Below are 19,008 nucleotides of genomic sequence, written 5' to 3'. Positions count from 1 at the left end.
GGCTAGAGACCCTGCCCCGTGCAGGGTACAAACTGATGATATCCAGTGCCTGGAAGTGTCACCAACTACCCTGGGGGTCTCCTCAGGCTGGGAGAGCAGAGCTGCCTGGCCTGGCTGCCCACACAGGGATGGCGTACTCTCCTGGCTCAGCAGGCTGATACTGGATCAACTTCTACCAGGGGCCCGGAGACAGCTGCAGCTCTCCCACACGCACACGCGTGGGGGCTCAGGGAATATCAGTGGGCCGAGCGAGGGAGCAGCCCAGGCACAGCGGGCCTCTGGGAGCTCTGACAATTTACAAGTTTGCAAGTGTTCCTGGGGAGAATCGAGGCAGGGAAGGGACACAAGTTCCCCAGCCTCTGCCCACAAGGCTGGATGCGACATGGCTGGAGCGGGGAGCCCTGAAGCCAGCTTTTCCTTCCTCATTCTGTCCCCCGACAGGGCCAGCCCTGAGCTAGAAGCAGCCCTACAGTCTTGGGGGTCCCTGTCCCAGGAGCCAAGCCTTCTGTGAAAGCACAGGGCTCGGAGGCTGGGACGAGGGGTCCTGAGCGGCGTGTGCCGTGGGGGCCCTGGGCCTGGCTGGGAGTCCACACACGTGTGGGTGTGTGAAGTGGGAGCTAAGGGAGGCGACAGAGGCACCACCTCGGCACCACCTCCCCTCTGGGGTGGCCTGTGGGACGCAGGCGGGGAGCGCGGGCCTCGCGCAGTACCGGATTCCTGGATCTTAGTCCTGGTGGTGGTGGCAGGAGGACTCTCCGTGGTGGTGGCGACGGTGGTTGTAGTAGTTGTGGCGACAGTGGTGGTGGTGGCGATGGTGGTAGGTGTGGCAGTTGGGACGGTGGGGGCTTCTGTGGCTTCGGTGGTGGTGCCAATGGCAGTAGCGTCAGTACCGCTCACGGCGCCCGTGGCACCTGCGGTAGTCGGGGGCAACGTGGGAGGAGCTGGGGGGGAAATGTAAAACAGCCGAGTCCAGTTGGTTTGGTTGGGCGGGCCCGGACACACATGTGGCTGCGTGCACGGCAGTGGCTGGTGAGGTGATGCGGTTGGGTGACCAGAAGCCACCACAAGCGAACGGAGTGGCTCAGACGGATCGCAGTGGAAGGAAACACAACCATGGCAGAGGAAGAGAATGAAGCCCGCTGTGTGTTTCATTTTCTTCTCATGGTCTGTGTGGCTCCAAGCAGCCGGCATGCACCCAGCCAAGGGGAGGATGAGGATGGGAGGGGAACACGCCGAACACCGCAGACCCCCAGGGATACGTGGGGCCCCAGGCCGCGTGCCCCCAGACACAGGCTCAAGCAGCACCAGTTGGGTCCAGCCCTGGAGCTCCAGCCTCACGAAGCGGGCAGGTGGCAGGGCCCTGTCCTTCCGGGGCACAGAGCAGCCGCCATTCCCAACCCTGCTCTCCAGAATCACCCTGTGCCATCGCTGTGTGGCTTCAAGGAGCCCCCCACACCCTGCACCAGATACAGGACGCACTCCAGCCTGCCAGGCCCCCACCTTCTACCTTTCCTCTCCCCCTCCCTTCTCTGCCCTTGGTGGTCCTTCCTGCAATGGCTCCAGCGCCCCCAGATGCCCACTGGCATGGTGCAGGTGCTCCAAGTGCTTCCTGTTCAGGTAGGGATGTGGGCGAGGGCAGTGACCACAGCATGGCCTGTGCTCACAGCACCATGCTCCCAGCCCACAGGTAGACACAGAAACCCCAGGGCATCTGGGAAAGCAGTGGAACATGGCCCATGTGCTGGGGCCCCTGAACCTGTATGGGTGACCTGGAGGAAGCTCCTGGCTTCTGGCTTCAGATTGGCCCAGCTCCAGCCATTGTGGCCATTTGGCGAGTGAACCAGTGAATGGAAGATCTCTCTCTGTCTCTGCCTCTGACTCTCTGTCTTCTATCTCTGCCTTCCAAATAAATAAATAAATAAATCTTAAAAAGAGAAAAAGAAATCCCAGGCCGTGAGCCAGACACAGGTGGGGTGTCTGTGTGCAGACCTCCAGTTGCGGCACAGGGGGCTGAGGTCCCGGTGACTCTCCCATAGCCCCCACCTCCCATCCGAAGCTACCTCTGACACAGCTCAGTCCTAGGGACCCAGTCTCTGGAGGCAACACTTTTGCAAGGCCTCCTGTCCTGCAGGACATGGACGCTAAGAGAGGGCTGCCCTGCCCTGACTCTCACAGAGCCTGTATCTGCGGCAGCTGAGAGCGAGAGGAAAGAGATGTGGCAAGTGTGAGGGGGCGACTCCTCCTCCTTGCGCTCCATCTCCTGGGATCTGGCTATGATGGGTCCACCATCTACTGCAGACCCCGATGGGGCACCAGGGGGGCCCTTAGATACAGGCAGGTAACGTCTTGCCTCAAGCCTACAGCAGTTTTGCAAACGGTCCTGCTGGCTGTCTCCCCTGCAGGAAGGAGGCTGGGCAGGCAGCCAGGGAGAACCATGGGAGCTTCTCTCAGGGCAGAACAAGCCTGACCAACAACCTGGGTCTCCAACGTTACACACCCCACCCAGAGAAGGAAGGACTGTCCCCGGGGCCCCACTGGCTGCCCTGCTTGTGAGATCTGAAGCGCGACTGGGCCCCGAAGTCTCTGCGGGCAGCCTTAATGGTCCAGAGGTGCCCGAGCAAGTTCCAAGCTGACGAGTGACCAACCCAGCCCTGCACGAGGGAGTTCCCCTCCTCCACTCCTCACAGCGAGACCCACAGCCAGGGAGACCCTGAGGCAAACTCCGTCCCAGACTGGACACACACCGGCCCGCCCCGCGGCTCTGCGCTCCATCTGGGAGGACCGCTCCGATTCAGGTCCTTATCATGGCCTATTTTCTAATCGCTTCCAGCAAACAAACTGTGCACGTGGCCCCTGTCCACGACTGTGAAAAAGACGTCACTAGGGCTCACTTCCTCTGAACGTGAGCCACCGCACTGCACGGCGCCCCTCCCAGCAGGTCCCACGCTCGCGCCATCTCCCAGGCCCCTGTCGCCAAGGCAGCCTTCCCGAAGCTGCACACACTGTCACGTGGCTGCTCGGGCCTCGTGCAGGCAGAGATGTCCCCGCCACACTCCCAGGGGGACACGTGCTTCCCAGGGTGCTCTGGTGAGCAGCCCTGGAGATGCCAAGGGGTGGGACAAGGAGGAGAAACCGCTCTGAGTCTGTCCCCTCCGACGGTCACTTCCGCCACAATGGTGACCCGGCTGTGCTCCCCTCCCTCCCACACAGCCTCAGGGCAGTGGTGAGAGGGATGGGGCAGAGGACAGCCTCCCACAGTGCCTGGCGTGCATCACTCTGGAGGACGTCACCTCAGCTGGGTGAAGTCACTTCCATCTGACCCATTCGTGAGCTGCATCGTTGTCCCAAGGCTGGACAGCGAGAGCAGGCTCTGCGGGAAGGCCCAGGACACGGCGGCAGGTGAGTGGCCAGGACTGGCACAGGTGGCCAAGGGCAGAGTGGCGAGAAGGGCTCAGGGCCAAGGGGCTCAAGCTGTTTCCAGCCCTGCAGCCGAGCAGGGAGACAGGAGTGGGGCAGGGAAGCCGGCTGGGTGGGGATGCCCCTTAGGGCGACATCAAGAGCTGTAGGTGTGCAAACAGTCCCAACAGGTGCTCAGCAGAGACCACTGGCGACCAAGAGGAGTTGGCCGGGACCCCAGCCTGGGCAGCACAGACCCCACCCAAACAGAAGGCAGTGTCAACATCACGGCTGGCCCTACTGTACCCCAAAAGGCACCCTGCTCAGGCCTGAGGGTTTGCCCCAGGGTTTTGGGGGGCATTTGTAGATGGGTGAGGAAAGGTGACAGGTCTCACTCATCCCTCTTGAGCGAGCACCGATCAGGAGCCCAGCCATTTGCCAACCCGAGCTGAGTCGAAGACAAGCACGGCATTTGCAGACATTCCAAGGGGGAACGTTGAGTCCAAAAATGTCCACACGGCACACGGACTAGCCTGGCCAAGCCACAGATGGCCAGGCAGATGGGCAGTGGTCCTAAGAGGCTGCAGATACAGGTGGATGGGAGGGATTATCTCCACTGCCTGAGCCACCGACAGATCGGCTCGGGGGGAGAAGCACCCAGGTCTGGAGAGGAGAGGCAAGGGGCTGACGGGCCGGGTGCCAGGCCCACGTCAAGAACGCAGAACCTGAGCTGTGCGGCTTGGCACCTGCGCCTGTGCAGAAGGCCCGTCCATGTGTGAGCCGAGTGCGGCCGATGAAATCAGTGCATCTCATTGGCAAAGACGTGCCAGCGGCCTCGAGGACTGTGCCACGCGCGTGCCGGAGCCCAGGAAACCATCTGACAGACGGATGGATGCTCGGCTTGTTCTACAGATACAACATGATGACCTGGATCTTCCCTAAATGGGAAGCGGAAGTGGGGTGTGGGGAATGGCACCCCTCCCTCCCCCTTGCACACTGCCACTCCTGAGAGGGGCGGCGCAGACAGGCAGAGACGCCCCCTGCACAAGGCAGGCTCCCTGCTGCTGGGTCTACCTGCCTCGGGTCCTGCCAGGAGCAGGGAGGGAGATGGGCGGGGAGCGGCTTTGCCAGCGAGCGTCTCACCCACTGCCCTACCTGCACCTTGCCTTATGCTGCCCGAGCACCTGCTACAGACGTCACGGGGAGAAAGACCCATGTAATCAGGAGGCCTGGGACACCCCCGCATGGCAAGCATGGCTCTGCCCCTGGTCCCCGGGGTCCAGGGCCACCTCTGGGCCTCCCACATCTGCAGCGGGCCTCAGACCCTGTGGGGAGGCACGAGGCTCGGCTGCACTGCGTTCCTGGGGTGCGGGTGGTAGGGAGGGTTGGGGGAGGGCTGAGGTCTGCTCATCACCTGCGAGGTCTGACAAAACACTGGCAAACTGAAGGAAGCAGGGTGTGCAACAGAAACAGAACCAACCTAGAAGGGGGGTGGCAGGCTGGGGAGGAAACCAAGTGGAGTGAAATTCCTAAGCCAAGCCCTGGATCCTGGCCTGGTTCCGCTCTGCCCCAGCTGCCCAGAGCTGAAGGCTACTCTGCCCCTAGGCCCTTGCTCACAGCCTAAATAGTGCCGCCAGCGAGTCCTGCTCTCGTCTCCCACCCGCGGCTCAGGGGAGTCCCTGCCCAGTGTCCCCAATGTGGGGACAGGCCTCCTATGCCTGCACCTGCCCGCCCAGCTCCTGGGTCCTGCTGGGGTCTCCCTCCCAGCCCCGAGAGCAGAGACGGTTCTCAAGGCTGCAGACTTGGAGCTGAGGGGACCATGAGCCCCCAGCGCCCACTGAGACTCTAGGTCCTGGAGCCCCTGGCCCCCTGGAGGACACGCCGCTCATTCTCACCGATTAGCTCCCTAGGCGGCTGCCAAAGCCGGGGCTGGGCCCCCATGCAGCATGCAAAGCCAGCATGCACAGCGCTCACCCTCTCGGGGCCCGGCAGCCTGCCCAGGAGCCACCGCCTCCCGCCCAAGGGCTCCGGACACTCCGAGCTGTCAGGCCTGGGCAGGTGGTTCACAGGAAGCACCCACCGAGCTTCACACAAAGTCGCAGCTCTGGGAGCAGGTCAGGAGCCCTGAGCGGGGGGGCCGCCTCCACGCCGGCAAACACCAAGGGGAGGGGGGCCTCGCCTTGCTCTCCGGGTCCCAGGCTAAGGAGCCCCTGAAAGGGTGAGGCTGGAGCGCGCTGCAGCCCGAGCCGCTCCCTCTGCCTCTGCCTGGGCTCCACCTGCGTCGCCCCATGCCATGCCCGTTACCTCCGCCACCAGTACGGTACCTGCCGTTGGAGTAGCTTCAGACCACAGCACCCAACATGGCCACAGAGAAGAGGAAAGGATGGGAGAGGAGAGAGAAAAGAGAGCACGGGTGAAAGGCGAAACCACGGGGCCGGCAAGCAAAGGGGCCGGCTCAGACCTGACCCAGAGCGGTGGCCGCCCTGAGGACGCCCCTCAGTGTGCATGTGGGGGTCACGCCTGTTCCTAAAAACCTTCCCCCTGGGGCCAGCACCATGGCGCAGCGGGTTAAGCTGCACCTGCGACGCTGGCATCCTATCTCAGAGTGCTGGTTTGAGCCTGGCTGCTCCACTTCCGATGCAGCTCCCTGCTAACGCACCTGGGAAGACAGTGCCAAGTTGGGCCACGTGCTTGGGTCCCTGCCACCCACATGCGAGACCCGGATGGAGTTCCAGGCTCCTAACTTTGGCCTGGCCCAGCCCTGGCCATTGCAGCCATTTGGGGAGTAAACCAGCAGATCTCTGTCACTCCGCCTTAGGTAGCAGCTGTGACACCTGCAACTCTCTCCCCAAGGGTGACCTGGCCCTTATGGAGGTTGGGGAACTTCCCTGATACCAGGAGTGGGGGTGTCCGCACACCATCCCAGCTGAGGGATGGTTCCTGGGTCTTTGGGGCAAGACACTGGGCAGCCTAGGGGTGGGGGAGCGTGTTCAGCACATCCCCCCAGCATGCCAGTCCTGCCAGGCCAGGGCCACTGAAGCCCCCGGCCTGGCGTCTTACTGACCCAACTCCTTCCCACCACTTGGACTCCAGGGACTGAAAACCTCCAGTGTGGACGGACGCCCCAGAGGAACTCCCGAATTCCCTGCCGATCTTGAAGCGGAGAAGAGATCTCTCTCTGTTCCCTTGGCCCTTGCAGGACTGCCCTGTGGTGGCCGCGGGCACCAGACAACGAGGCTCTGTTTCTCTCTGTACTGGCTGGAGGCGGGGAGAGGATGAGGCCGTCTTCGTGTTTGCACTGATGGAACCCAGGGCGCGGCATGGCCTGGGCTGGCCTTTGTCAACCGCCTACGTCAGCCACTTGCCTGCAGCCCCAGCCCCACTAAACGTGCCGAGGGCCAGGGAGAGGGAGCTCCCAGGACCAGAGAGGATGGCTGGCCTTGTTCCAGTTCCTGCCCAGGAGCTGGGTGTGGGAAGCACCGGTGCTCTCTGGGATGAGGGTGGGGTGGGGGTGGAGGTTGGGGTGGCACAGGAGACCCCCTCTGGGTCAAGGTCAGTCCCTGACCCTGAGCCTGCCCGGGAAAGCGGTGGACAGGGAAGCTCGCCATGGTCCTCAGGCTGCCCCCTTATGCCCTTTCTTCTGGGGTCTTCCCTTGTGGAACTCCCTGCACCCCAGACCTCCCCTCCCAGACTGCACAGGCTTCTCATTGGCTCTGTGGCACGTGGATGGCGCTGTGCACTTGAGGGTGTGGGAGAGGCCCCTGAACAGGTCATGGGGCCTCAGGAGAGGCAGAGGCCTGCCTTCCCACTGGGTGTCCCAGAGGGCCCGGAACTGCCATCACCAGAAGCCAGCGCAGCGTGGCTGAGCCCGGAGCGCCCTCAGGTGGCGTCCTCAGGTAGGTGCAGCTCTGGCAGGGGCTGCTGTTGGTGGCCTGGTGACTCAGCCATTTCAGGCTGCAAGGAGGCCAGGCAAGCAGCTTCCATCACGGTGTTTCCCCTGCCTGTCCCTGGGGAAGGAGGGCCATCGAGGAGCCCTCTGGAGCACCCCTTGCCTCCCTCGACAGACAGGGGGCTATCTCTTTACTTCCCTGGCGCTTCCTCCTCTCTCAGTTAATGCTTGCTCTCTTCTGGTCTCCACCAATGGAAGGAAAGAGGACAATGGCCATGCGGGTCAAGGCCAAGCACGGGCTCACGTCTGACCACAACTCTCCGGAGACCTGTCTCGCACGGTTCTCTCCTGCTCAGGGCCTGAGGATTTCTTCCCTCTCCTCCCCCGGAGACCAGAAAGCCCGGCTCAGCTCTCAGCATTTCCCTAGGTGTTGGAAGAGCTGGCACCTTTCACCCCAGGGACTGTGCCGTGTGCCTACCTTCGTTCGGGGGTGCAGGTGACTCCTCTGTGACTGCTTCCCCAGAGCCCACCTGCGTCCTGGCGCTGAGCGTGAAACGGTAACGTGACACGGGATCCGCCCTCTGCACCGTGAACTTGGTCTGGTTCGGAGAGAAGTTTTCCACTATCTGCTTCCCCAGTTTGGTTCCATTAACTGGGGAGAGACAGGTGAGGGGGTTGGAACATCAGCAGTGCTTACCGCATGGGTTACACAACCTGCAGCTGGAAGCCACGGTTCTGACAGTGCTGGGCAGGGAACCGGCGCACCTGCCCGGTAGCCTTAAAGTCTTGGTTCAAAGCTTAGCACGCTGGGCAAGAACCCCCTCCCGCCAGGATCAAGGTCTCCACGCACGGCACGGTCTCCAGCTCACTGCAAGGCGGTGCGGCTGATGCTGGAAGACTCCGTTTATAGCTCCCAAGCCCTTTCAACAAGGACACATCTCGAGTTCTTTCCTTCTTTTCAAACAGAACTAGGGCAAAATCACTTGGGCTTTTGATGCTCACGTCCCTTTGTACATGGCTTGTTTAATATACCACAGAGGGTAAAGAGGTCAGGCCAAGTGATGGAGTCAGCCCGGCACACAAGCACAAGGCTGGCTACGGCCCCACCCCGGCCTCCGCACCTGCCAGTGTGCGGTGGCACTGCCTGCCACAAGGTGGCGCCAAGCACCTGAGGCAGGTGCCTGGCTCAGGATGTTTTTAAAAATGTGTGTGTGTATGGTGGTTTTTAACAAAGGATTTACTTACTTGAAATGCAGTGAGAGAAAGAGAACCTTTCATTCACTGGTTCCCTCCCCAGATGCCTACAGAATTGGGGGCTGGCCCTGGCCAGGCTGAAGTCAGGAGCTTCTGCCACTCCCTGTGGGTGGCAGGAACCCAAGCACTTGGGCCATGCTTAGCTACCTCCCAGGCACATTAGCAGGAAGCTGGGTTGGAAACAGAGCAGCCGGGACTCGATCCCAGGCACACTGACAAGGGAGACGGGCATCCCACGTGGCAGCTTAGCTCCCTGTGCCAAGCCCACCTAGCCTTCTGATCTGGGTCATTTCAGTCACTCGCAGCGGCCTTACTGAAATGACACTTTTTGGGGCCTGGTGTTCTGGTGCGGCAGGCTAAGCCGCTGCACCCCACATCAGAGTGTAGGTTTGTGAGTCCCGGCTAATATACTTCTGATTCAGCTCCCCAGTAATGAGTCCTGGAAAGCAGTGGATGACAGCCCAGGTCTGTGGGCCCCTGCCACCCGCGTGGGCGATCACGATGGAGTTCCTGGCTCTTGGCTTCAGCATGGCCCAGCCCGGGCTGTTGTAGCCATTTGGAATGAACCAGGGGATGGAAGCACATGCTCGCTCTCTCTCTCTTCCTGTCATATTTCAATTAAAGAAATAAATTGTTGAAGAAAATGTTAAGGTGTCTCCTGGTGTGGGCTCCTGTGCAGGTACTGCCTGCCCCACTGATGGGAGTGCCGTTAGGTTAGGAACTTTCTCTCCCAGACTGGAATGAAGGGACTTGGAAAGGTTCACGGAAAGGAAGTGAAAAGCTAAGTTTATGTTGGTGCAAAAACGTTTGAAATTCATACACGTGAGTGGCCACCGGAAAGCTGGCGGATTTTGCAAATGCTGAAAAATGAGGCATGGAACCACAGGTATGCAAGTGCGGGCTGGGCAGCGTCCCGCGTTAGACCGGAGCGCCCTTGGCCTCGCCGCCAGCCTAGCTCCCTGCAGGCAACGCTGGGGAGGGGGCCTCAGCCATCTCCCCAAGTCCTGGGGAGCCTCCCCTGGCCCCTGCCCCTCCAAAACGCCCTCTGTGCCGTGGGCTCTGTGCCTCGGTCCTGTCGTACGAGCAAAGGGAACAGGTCTGACCCCCAGACTACGTAGGACCCAGGGCGGGGCGGCACGCACAGGGCAGGTATTTGAGTGTGTATCCAACCAGGATGCCGTTGGGGTGCTCCGGGTGGTCCCACTCCAGGTTGATTGTCTCCAGGTTGGGCTGCCGGACTCGGAAACGTCTGGGGGCGCTGGGAACTTGGGGGAGGGGGGGGAGGGGAGGGCAGGAGAGGAGAGGAGAGACAGAAAACAAAGCACAGGTGTGAGAGCCAGGACCTCCGGGCAGCCCCCATGCCAGGAGCCGCCAGCCCAGAACCTGGCAGAGCCCGTGGGGGGCCGCAGCCACTGCCCCAGACACAGTGTCATTGTGCCCAGGTCAGACTCTGCTGCTTACGAGGGGAGAAGCAAACCCAGTTTAGTGGCTGCCCAGGATTCAGCCCGCCAGGCTTTGCTCCTGCAGACGCCTCCCAGCAGAGCCACTCCTGGCTGCTCCGAGAGAGGCCCCGGACCCCAGCCCACACACGCGGACCTACACCAGGGGCCCAGGCGCCTGGGCTGGGACTGCAAGGTTCAAGGGAGAGAAGAAATCCAGGAGGGAATGCCCGGGGAGGACAGGCAGGGCGGAGGCCCTGGGAAGAGGCTCACGACAAAAACCAGATAGGGAGGGAGACAGGCGAGAGGGACGGCCAGAGGAGAGGAGAGGAGGGAGGAAGGAAAATGGGGGGCAGGGGTAGAAACGAGAGGGCAAAGTTGGCCAGAGTGGGAGGAGGCCCGGGGCACCCCAGGAACCTCGCAGGCGCCTGCACCCTGGCCCGGTGCACACCAGGAATCTCGCGGGTGCCTGCACCCCGGCCTGGGCAGCTCCCAGGGGAGCCCCCATATCCTGCACAGGTGTCTCCATGAAAGCTGCTGGCCAAGGCCGCGGAAGCCTAAGGCTCTGCTCAACAGATCCGCGGCTCCCACCACACCCCTGGGCGTCCGTCCGTGGTGAAGTCAGCAGTTGGCGCCGCTCACTCCCGTCAGGCAGGGCACCTGGGCCGCGAGCGCGCAGCCTGTGGGTCCTCAGCTTCGGCGCCGGGGTCACACCTACCTCCCTCCGGGGTGGTGAACTCCTTGGTCTCACTGCGAGGCCCATCGCCTCTGCCATTGACCACCACCATCTCCAGCTTGTAGTTGCTGTAGGGGAAGAGTTGGGACACCACGCCCCGGGGGCGGTCCCCGGGGAAGCTGGCTTGCTGTCTCTTCTGAGACACCCACAGGTTCTTCAGCAAGCTGCTCTCCCTCCAGTAGTAGGCCTTTGGGACAGAGGCGGGCTGGTGAGGGGCCGGCAGCCGAGCCGGGTTAGCCGTTAGTGGTGGTGGCAGTACCCGCGCGTCCGTGGGCTTGCCACAGGCTCCGAGCGCCAGGCGGCCGGTGATGCCGCGTCTTTGGGAACACGCGAGTGACATCTGAGCCGCTCCGGTAGGAGACTGGTTTCCGAGCTGGGTAGCAGGTTGCCCAGAGTCTGTGCCAGGACCACGAGGACGGGCCAGGCTCCCAGGCCACGCCCCCTCGGGTGGGATTAGTAGGGTTTAGGTGGGTGGCAGGCAGGAGGCGGGTGTCTGACGTGAGACAGGGCAGCTTTCATCCTTCGAGGTCAAGCGGTTTCCTTTCACTCTGTTGGCAGACCTTGAAGGATGGGGTCCGGGGACGGACAGGCGCCCGAGCCAGCGGGGTGCCAGGCTGTGCGGTGGCAGAGCGAGGATGGGACAGTGGTGCCACGGGGCACCATGGCGTGAGTGGGCAGCGTGAGGTCCAGTTAGCAGTGGGTGGGAGGCCACAGGTCAGGCTGCCACACCAGCGTCACCCAGGCCACCCACAGCAAGGTCAGGAGTCCAGCTTTAGAGGGGGCGTTGATGGGAGCTTTAGCCAGAAACACCTCCAGGCAAGGTCAAGGGTGCAGGACAGCCAGGCGAACGCACTGCTGTCCCTTCCACTGACTCCCCGCTCTGTTCTGCCCACACCAGTCTTCAGCCAACTCTTGGCAAAAATCTCAGAGGTCCCAGGCCCGGGCCATAGCCCCCTTCCCGTGCAGCCGCGTTCCCACAGAGCTGCTCCGTGGCTTCCTCTTTCCTGGGCTGCAGGCCCCTCGGGCGCCCGTGTTTTGTGCTCCCCTCGTCCCGCCTCTGCTCCCCCTTGTCTTTACAAAGACAGCAGAGAGCTCAGCTCCGCAGAGAGGCTGAGCAGAAAATCGCCCAAGGGCAGGGAGGGGGGCCCAGGGCCTGGGTGCCCCAGAGTTGGCTGTGGCGACAGGGAGGGCGTGTGCACCTTCCGGGGGCTTTGCCTGTCAGTGGTGGCTTTGTGAGGCTGCGCAGGGTCGGGGGGCAGCGGCCCAGAAGGGGCTGTAGGATGGGGGAGGCGGGGGGAGGGGAGGAGGAGTCGCCGAGTGGTGCCTGAGATGGGTGTGTGTGCACGCACGCTGTGCTGTGTCACCCAACCCGGAGCCTCCACAGTGCTTCCTGCAGTGCGCAGCCCATCGGTCACAGGACACGGGGTCCACACTGCTTCCGGGCCCTCCAGATCCCAGAGGGGGCGTGGACGCTCAGGTCCCTTAGATAAAGGGCGTGGCACCTGCTTTCACCCAGCACCCCTTCCTGCCCACTTTGCATCAGCTCTGGGTTACTAATGATACCGCATGTGACACAGGTGCCGGGTGGACAGTCACCTGTGGGTGTGGGAGCCACAGACACGGCGGCCCAAGTGGGTGTGTACACACACACACACACCCCTTCTTCGGGATGTGTTTTTGCACTGCTACCCCTTCCTGAATTAACTCATTATGTAGCAACTATCCCCAGGCCTCCTGGGAATCTCTGCGGCCCGGTCCGCTCCCCCGACCCTGGTTAGTGAGCTGGGCAGTTAGGAGGGGTCGGGAGCTGGCTTCCTCACTCGGTACTCCCTGAGCTGGCCCTGCACCGTGTCTGAGTAGACACGGTTCCACTGCAGGCTGATGGCTGTGCTGTTCATGACTCGGACCTTGACGTCGGTGGGTGCAGCCCGGGGATCTGCAAGGCGTTGGCACAGAGAGCTGGTTATGCAGCAGGGCTGGCCCCTGGCCCTGCCCCGGGCCTCCCCTCCACTGTGCGCTGGGTCCTCCCTCAGGCTGTTCTTGGGGGGAGTGGTGGAAGGCACAGTCCAGGAGTAGGGATTCCCCCTACACGCTCTGGGCATGACGACGAGAGTCACGTATTTGTCTGGGTACAGCCCTCCCAGCCCCACCCTTCCTCACCCCCACAGCGACCTGGGAGGGCTGCTCCCTTGTCTCAGGCTTCCAGCTGGGCCTGGCCAGCAGCAGGTGCCAACGAGTCCCCAGGGCAGCAGGACAGGGAGGGTGGGTGTGAGCTCCCCTGGCTCCTCTGTGAGAGGCTACAGGTTCCCAGCATCGCCCTCTTCCACCCAAGGCCATGGCTGGGGGTGAAGTCGTGGTGACTCACTGTCCCCTGCTCCACCAAGGCTCAGGATGGCGCCAGGGCCTCCTGCTGTTGCTGGCCGTGAGGTGGCTCTCGGGCCCTGCCACTGGCTCTCTAGCCCTGTCCACACATTATGTGCCATACATCTGCTCTCTGCCCGCGGGGAACCCGCGGACGAACTGCCTGAGCCAGTTCAGAAGGGCTCCAGTCTCACGGCTCCTGGACTCCCTGGACTCCTGCCTCATTCCTGCCAAGTCTGCTCCGGCCTGCTGACCCCTCACCGCACAGGTGGCCGGGCAGGCAGGAGTAAGGGAAACTGGTGGTGCGTGAGCCCGGGACCACGCTCACCATCCAGAATCCCCGGCGGGCTCCCAACCCCGAAGTGGCTGCCGCCGTGGAGATGAGGGAGGGCCTGGAACCCACCCTGCTCATCTCCCTTGTGGGTCCAGCCCATAATCACCTCCAGGGCCCCGCCTCCCTTCCCTCCAGCTCCCCGAGGGGAGACCACTGGCCTCTGGACCCTGTACTGCTCCTGAGGTCACCCCTCTGCAGGGCTCGCCTCGCTCCTTCTTCTGCTCCCCCCACCGACTTCCATGGCTGCTGCTTAGATCAAACCCAGGGCCAGCAGGGCAGGGGTCACCCTGAGCCGGGAGGGGACCCCATGGATGCGCCTGCTTTTCTCAGGAGCCTGGAGCATGGAGGTGCCAGGGACAGAGCCCACCTCCAGGAAGCAGGCAGCATCCGTCTTCCCACACTTCCAGAATCTTGCTGGTTTGCCCGGTGCCAGCTTCCTTTTTAGGGCCAATTCCAAGGGCTCGGGCAGCACTAGCAATGCTGGCTGGCCTGCGTCCCTCAGGACTTCCCCTGGAAGGGGAACCCAGGGGCAGGGCTCGCAGGGGAGGGCCGGTCCCCAAGTCTCCCTCAAGCTTGCCTGGCTGGGCAGTGCTGTCGCCTGCCCATGGATCCGAAGACCCGGGTTCTGCTTCTGAGCCTGGCATCTGCTAGTCTACGACACTGGCCAGGGCTGCTTCTTTTGGGGTCTCATTTTCCACGTCTGTGCGACGTCAGCAGTGGCTGAGCGACGTGGCACAGTGGCTCTAACCCGGATCCACTCCTGGCATCGGCAGCTGGGGCGTCTCTCTCTCCTGGGAGCGGCTGCCTTCCCACCACCCGCCTCCAGGTTTCTGGCCCACGAGCGGCCGAGGGGCCCGGCCAGGGCCGAGGGGAGGGTACTCACAGTCCTCCCCGGAGTAACCGATGACCGTCTCCGGCTCGGGGGCCTTCCCAAAGTCATTCTCGGCCTGCACTCGGATCTCGTAGGGCACGTAGACCGGGGTCTGCCCCACCACGTAGCGAGAGCCCCACACGGTGGCGTTGTTCCAGGCGTCGCGCGTCTCTCTCCGCCGCCACTTCACGATGTAGCGCAGGTTGGGGCCAAAGGCGGAGGTGGCGTTCATGGGCTGCGCGGGGTGACAGACAGACAGACGGACAGGGTGGAGAAGGTGCGGGAGAGCAGGCTGTCTCCAGCCACGACGGGCTGGCCAGCCCCCTTCCCTGCTGAGTGCCCGCCAAGTCCAGAGCCCCATCAACTTGGTGGAGAGTAGATTTCCTGCGACGAAACCTTCCCTGGGACTTAGTCACTCGGACCCCAAGAGCCACCCACATCTGCAGATGCAAAGGGAGCAGCGCTTTTATTTGCATCAGAACTCTTCCTGTGCCAGAGGCCACACTGAAACCAGGCTCGGGCAAGGACGGCAGAATCTTCTCCAAAACCAGAGAGTGCGAGTCTGGGCGGAGCCACAGCGTCCCTGCTGCCAGTGAACTCAAACTTCCAGAGCTGACCGGATTCTGCCAAGCCCACCTGTGTCCATCCTGCCCCTCCCACAGGCTCCCTAAGGGTGGGCGTGGTCCTGTCCCCTTCCCTAAGGCCAGGGCCAGGATGCGGTCCCGGGAGCCTGCAGGGCAGGCGTCTGAGTCCAGGCCCACAGGAAGCCGGGGACGGGCAGGCACCCGAGTGCTGCGTCTCCTTGCTTCGTCACTGCTGGCAGCAGCTCGGAAGTGTGACTGTGGCCAGGTTTGCCTCACTCAGACTTGGACGTGGTTTGGAAAAACATGTCATTTTGAGACCACCCCTTCCAGCTTGGGTTTGGAAAATGCAGCCAGTGAGCCAGGACAAAGATGGGATTCTACACCTGTCCTGGAGGGAGACTTCCGCGCCCCGCACCGCACTCCCTGGCTACAAGGAAGGAGCAGGCCAGGCAGGTCTCCGAGGCGGATCCCCTGGATCCGGTCCCGCGGCCTGCCCCGATGCCCGTTTCGCTTCGCTGGCGCCCTCTCCGACCTCTGCTACACTGGCAGTCTACGGCACGGCTGCTTCTGTGTCCTCGCCCCCATCTGGTTCCTAGACACCTGCCCTGTGTGCTTCCCGGCTGTCCAGCTCAAGAGGAGCCTGGCTTCTCAGAGAAGAGTGACCGCCCAAGCCAGCGGACGGCCTGGACCACTGGGTGGCCTCGGGGTCTTGGGGGTGCAGGGGCAGAGGGCGGCCAGCTGCAAGGCCCGGGGGTGGGGGACTCACCGTCCACGTGATCTCCATGTTGTTCTTCCTGGTCCCCTCTCCCTTCACATCGCCGGGGTTGGACTCAGGGGCTGGAACCCAAACCAATGCAAAGTTCAAGTCCAATTCATGTCTTTCCAGAGCACAGCACACAACCCACCGCCCTCCCGGCTGACGGGTCCACTCTGCCTCCTCTTAGCATCTATACACACGCTCTGTCCCGAGAACGGTTCAACTCCCTTCTCAATCACCTTTCTCACTAGAACTCGCTTCTTTTTTAAAAGATGAATTTGAAAGACAGAGTTAGAGAGAGAGCAGAATCTTCCATCTGCTGGTTCACTCTCCACAATGTCAGCAATGGCCTGGGCTGATCCAGGCTGCAGCCAGGAGACAGGAATTCTCTCCTGGTCTCCCACATGAGTGACGGGGGCTCAAGGACTTGGGCCCTCCTCTGGTGCTTTCTCAGGCCATTAGCAGGGAGCTGGATCAGAAGCGGAGCCCCGGGACATAAACTGGTGCTACATGGGATCTGGTGTTGCAGGTGGTGGCTTAGCCGGCTGTGCCACAACACCAGTCCCGAGATTTGAAAGGAAGAGAGAGATTCAGAGCAAGAGCGAGAGCGAGAGAGAGAGGGAAAGAGAAAGAGAGAGGGAGGGAGGGACAGACAGAGAGAGATCTCTTCCATCTGCTGGCTCATTCCCCAGATAGCCACAACAGCCAGACCAAAGCTGGGAGCCAGGTCTCCTGGGGGCAGGACCCCGAGTACTTGAGCCATCGCCATCCACTGCCTCATAGGGTGCACATTAGCAGGAAGCTGAGGTTGGAAGTGGGGCCACAGCTAAAACCCAGGCGCTCCCCTATGGGATGCGGGTGTCTCAACACATCAGGTCCAAAGCCCACCTCCCCAGCTAGAAGTTAACCCCCCAAAGCACAGCTGATTTCTCTTCAGCTGAACTCCCTTGGCAGAGAGCGTCCATCACAAGGTTTTCCACGCTGAGGACGGCCAACAGGTGGACCACGCCTTCTGTCGCTGTGTCTCAACTCAGACCGGCTCCTCCCTGGTGGTTAGTACCCGGGGGAACGTCTAGGAACTGGTGCACACCACCCAAGCTCACAACTTGACGTGCTTGAGTTCTGATGTGAGATCCCGTCACCGAGTCCTGCCACACTTCCCCGCGGGCCCCCCCCCCCCCAAGCAGAAAACCAAGGATCAAGGCCATGAGTGACAAGAGGTACTGACCCTGTGATGCAGGGGTGGCCAGCGTTCCTTTGAAGAAGCTGAACCTCGGGATGGTGACCTGCCCACGTTCACGCGGCTTCCAGAACTTTCTCTGGGAGCCCTCTGGTACTCACGTGCCCCACTGGTTCGGTAGCGCTCGGACGGGAGGCTGGGGTGGCTGCTGCCGACCTCGTTGATGGCGATGACCCGGAACTGGTAGTTGACGTACGGGGACAGCTGCAGGACAGCCGAGTTGACATTGCCTGGGAATTTGGAGTGGTCGTGCCAGACCCCTGGCTGGAACTGGTCCTCTTCAAACTGGACCACGTAGTCTGAGTGAGCAAGGGAGACAGAGTAGCTGTGGGGGGCTTCTGGCTCCAGCCCCTCCATGCCAGAGCCCTCAGCCGGTGACAGGGGCACAGGGCCGGCTCCCCCCACCCCCCCAGAAGGGAGACCTGGGCTCCAGGTGTCCCAGGGACCACAGTAGCAAGGCGGGGCCTGGAGCCAGGGCAGCTCCTCTCAGCCTTCTTTCTGGGCTCTGGGGCATGGGGTGCGGGCTGACCTGTGATGGGGCTGTTGTTGGCGTCCCCCGGGATCCAGGTCAGCCTCACGCTCCGCTCGGCCAGGTCGGTGAGCTCCAGGTCTCGGGGCCGGTCTGGCCGCCCTGGCAGCAGAGGGAGGACACACCAGAGGAAGTCCTGAGTGAGGCGGCACTTCCCGAGCCAGCGCCCGCCCCGCACGGCCCCGCCAGGCCCAGGTCTGCACTACAGCAGGGCCTGGCCCCTGGCAGGCCATGGGGGTCGGTGCGGGGACCCTTCCCTCTGGGGCCAAGGAAGAACAAAGAGGAGACCCCACATTTCAGCATAAACCCAAAAAGAACATCAAAGGGTGGGGGGCAGGAGACGGGGCACGCGGGGCCTGGGGAGAAGCAGTCGAGGGTGGGCGTCCCGAGGGTGTCGCACGAGCTGGCCAGGGAGCCTGGACTTCTGTCTCCACTCTTGTGACAATCATTGCCTGAGGTGTATGCCCGGGGCAGGGCGGACAGGGAGGGCCAGACCAGGGAGGGGTGAGTGTCAGCCGTGGGTACAGTGCTTGGGAGCCCCAGTAGGCTTCCAAATGGGGTGGGGGCAGCACCTTGGGGGGCTCTAGCCCCACTGGGATTGCTTTACAGGGCAGAGGGCTGTCCCGGCCCAGGTATAAAGCCACATGGCCAGGGCCGGTGCTGTGGCATAGGGGATAAAGCCACTGCCTGCAGTGCTGGCATCCCATATGGGTTCTGGTTTGAGTCCCAGCTGCTCCACTTCTGATCCAGCTCTCTGCTGTGGCCAGGGAAAGCAGTAGAAGATGGCCCAAGTTCTTGGGCCTCTGCACCTGCATGGGAGACCTGGAAGAAGCTCCTCGCTCCCGACTTCGGATCAGCGCAGCTCTGGCTGTTGCGGCCAATTGGGGAGTGAACCAGTGGATGGAAGACCTCTCTCTCTGCCTCTCCTTTTCTCTCTGTGTAACTCTTTCAAATAAATAAATCTTAAAAAAATAAAATAAAATAAAATAAAGCCAGATGGCCACTGGCTGGTGGGGGAGGAGAGATGGGAGGCAAGAGCTGTGCCTTCCTCCTGCTCCCTGAACCGGCTGTTCCCATGTGGGTGACCAGAGGCACCTGAAGGACCAGCCCCGTACGCGTGTGAGCAGGTGCAGGGCAGACCCTGCGTGGACAGAGGGTGCAGCATGGTCAGGCTGCCACAGGGGCGGCCGCCGATGATGGGGTGACCTGAGCACGGCTGGGGCCAGGCCGGGAGGGGACGGGTGCAGGGAAGGCATCCAGGCTCCACCTGGCTCCACCTGCAGCAGGGGCCGGGCACGCTGGCTCGGAGGGCGGATGCGAGCACCCAGGCGGCCCTTCCTCAGCGCCTTCCTCCTCCTGGGCCCACCCCCGGTGCCTGGCGGTGATTAGTACAAATTACCTTTGGGCAGGGCAGCCAAACGGTTAGTTGGAGTGGCCTGATCAGCTGCAAAGGTAAGACGGGTTATCCAGGTTAGCAGGTTAGGCAGGTTAGAAGGATCTGGAACGGGGGCCCTAGGTAGCCGGGAAGGAGGCGTTCCAGGCCCGGCTTCCCCCTCCCTTCCACAGGCCCCGCCCTCACAGAGGCCTCCATGGCGCCTCCACGGCTGGGGCAGGAGCT

General features: G+C 62.4%; 1 protein-coding gene across 5 annotated transcripts in view; it reads right to left on the bottom strand.

Annotated features, from left to right (window-relative positions):
- NFASC (neurofascin) overlaps positions 1-19,008 on the bottom strand; it is a 65,304-nt gene that overhangs the window by 16,105 nt on the left and 30,191 nt on the right. The window contains exons 15-25 of one of the 5 annotated variants that reach the window (XM_062211278.1): positions 18,790-18,834; positions 17,391-17,492; positions 16,963-17,160; positions 15,631-15,701; positions 14,293-14,515; positions 12,535-12,650; positions 10,697-10,901; positions 9,682-9,804; positions 7,764-7,937; positions 5,721-5,735; positions 711-941 (exon numbers count right to left, since the gene is read on the bottom strand). In XM_062211278.1, coding sequence (XP_062067262.1) covers positions 711-941; positions 5,721-5,735; positions 7,764-7,937; positions 9,682-9,804; positions 10,697-10,901; positions 12,535-12,650; positions 14,293-14,515; positions 15,631-15,701; positions 16,963-17,160; positions 17,391-17,492; positions 18,790-18,834 — 1,503 coding nt within the window. The remainder of the gene's footprint in view (positions 1-710; positions 942-5,720; positions 5,736-7,763; positions 7,938-9,681; positions 9,805-10,696; positions 10,902-12,534; positions 12,651-14,292; positions 14,516-15,630; positions 15,702-16,962; positions 17,161-17,390; positions 17,493-18,789; positions 18,835-19,008) is intronic. The other 4 variants (XM_062211280.1, XM_062211279.1, XM_062211282.1 and 1 more) reach the window with 4 other exon arrangements.

The sequence above is a fragment of the Lepus europaeus genome, chromosome 14 (assembly GCF_033115175.1).
Source record: "Lepus europaeus isolate LE1 chromosome 14, mLepTim1.pri, whole genome shotgun sequence".
In the NCBI taxonomy this organism is placed as follows: Eukaryota; Metazoa; Chordata; class Mammalia; order Lagomorpha; family Leporidae; genus Lepus; species Lepus europaeus.
Note: the sequence above shows the minus strand (reverse complement) of the source record. Positions and strands in the feature narration are given on the sequence as shown.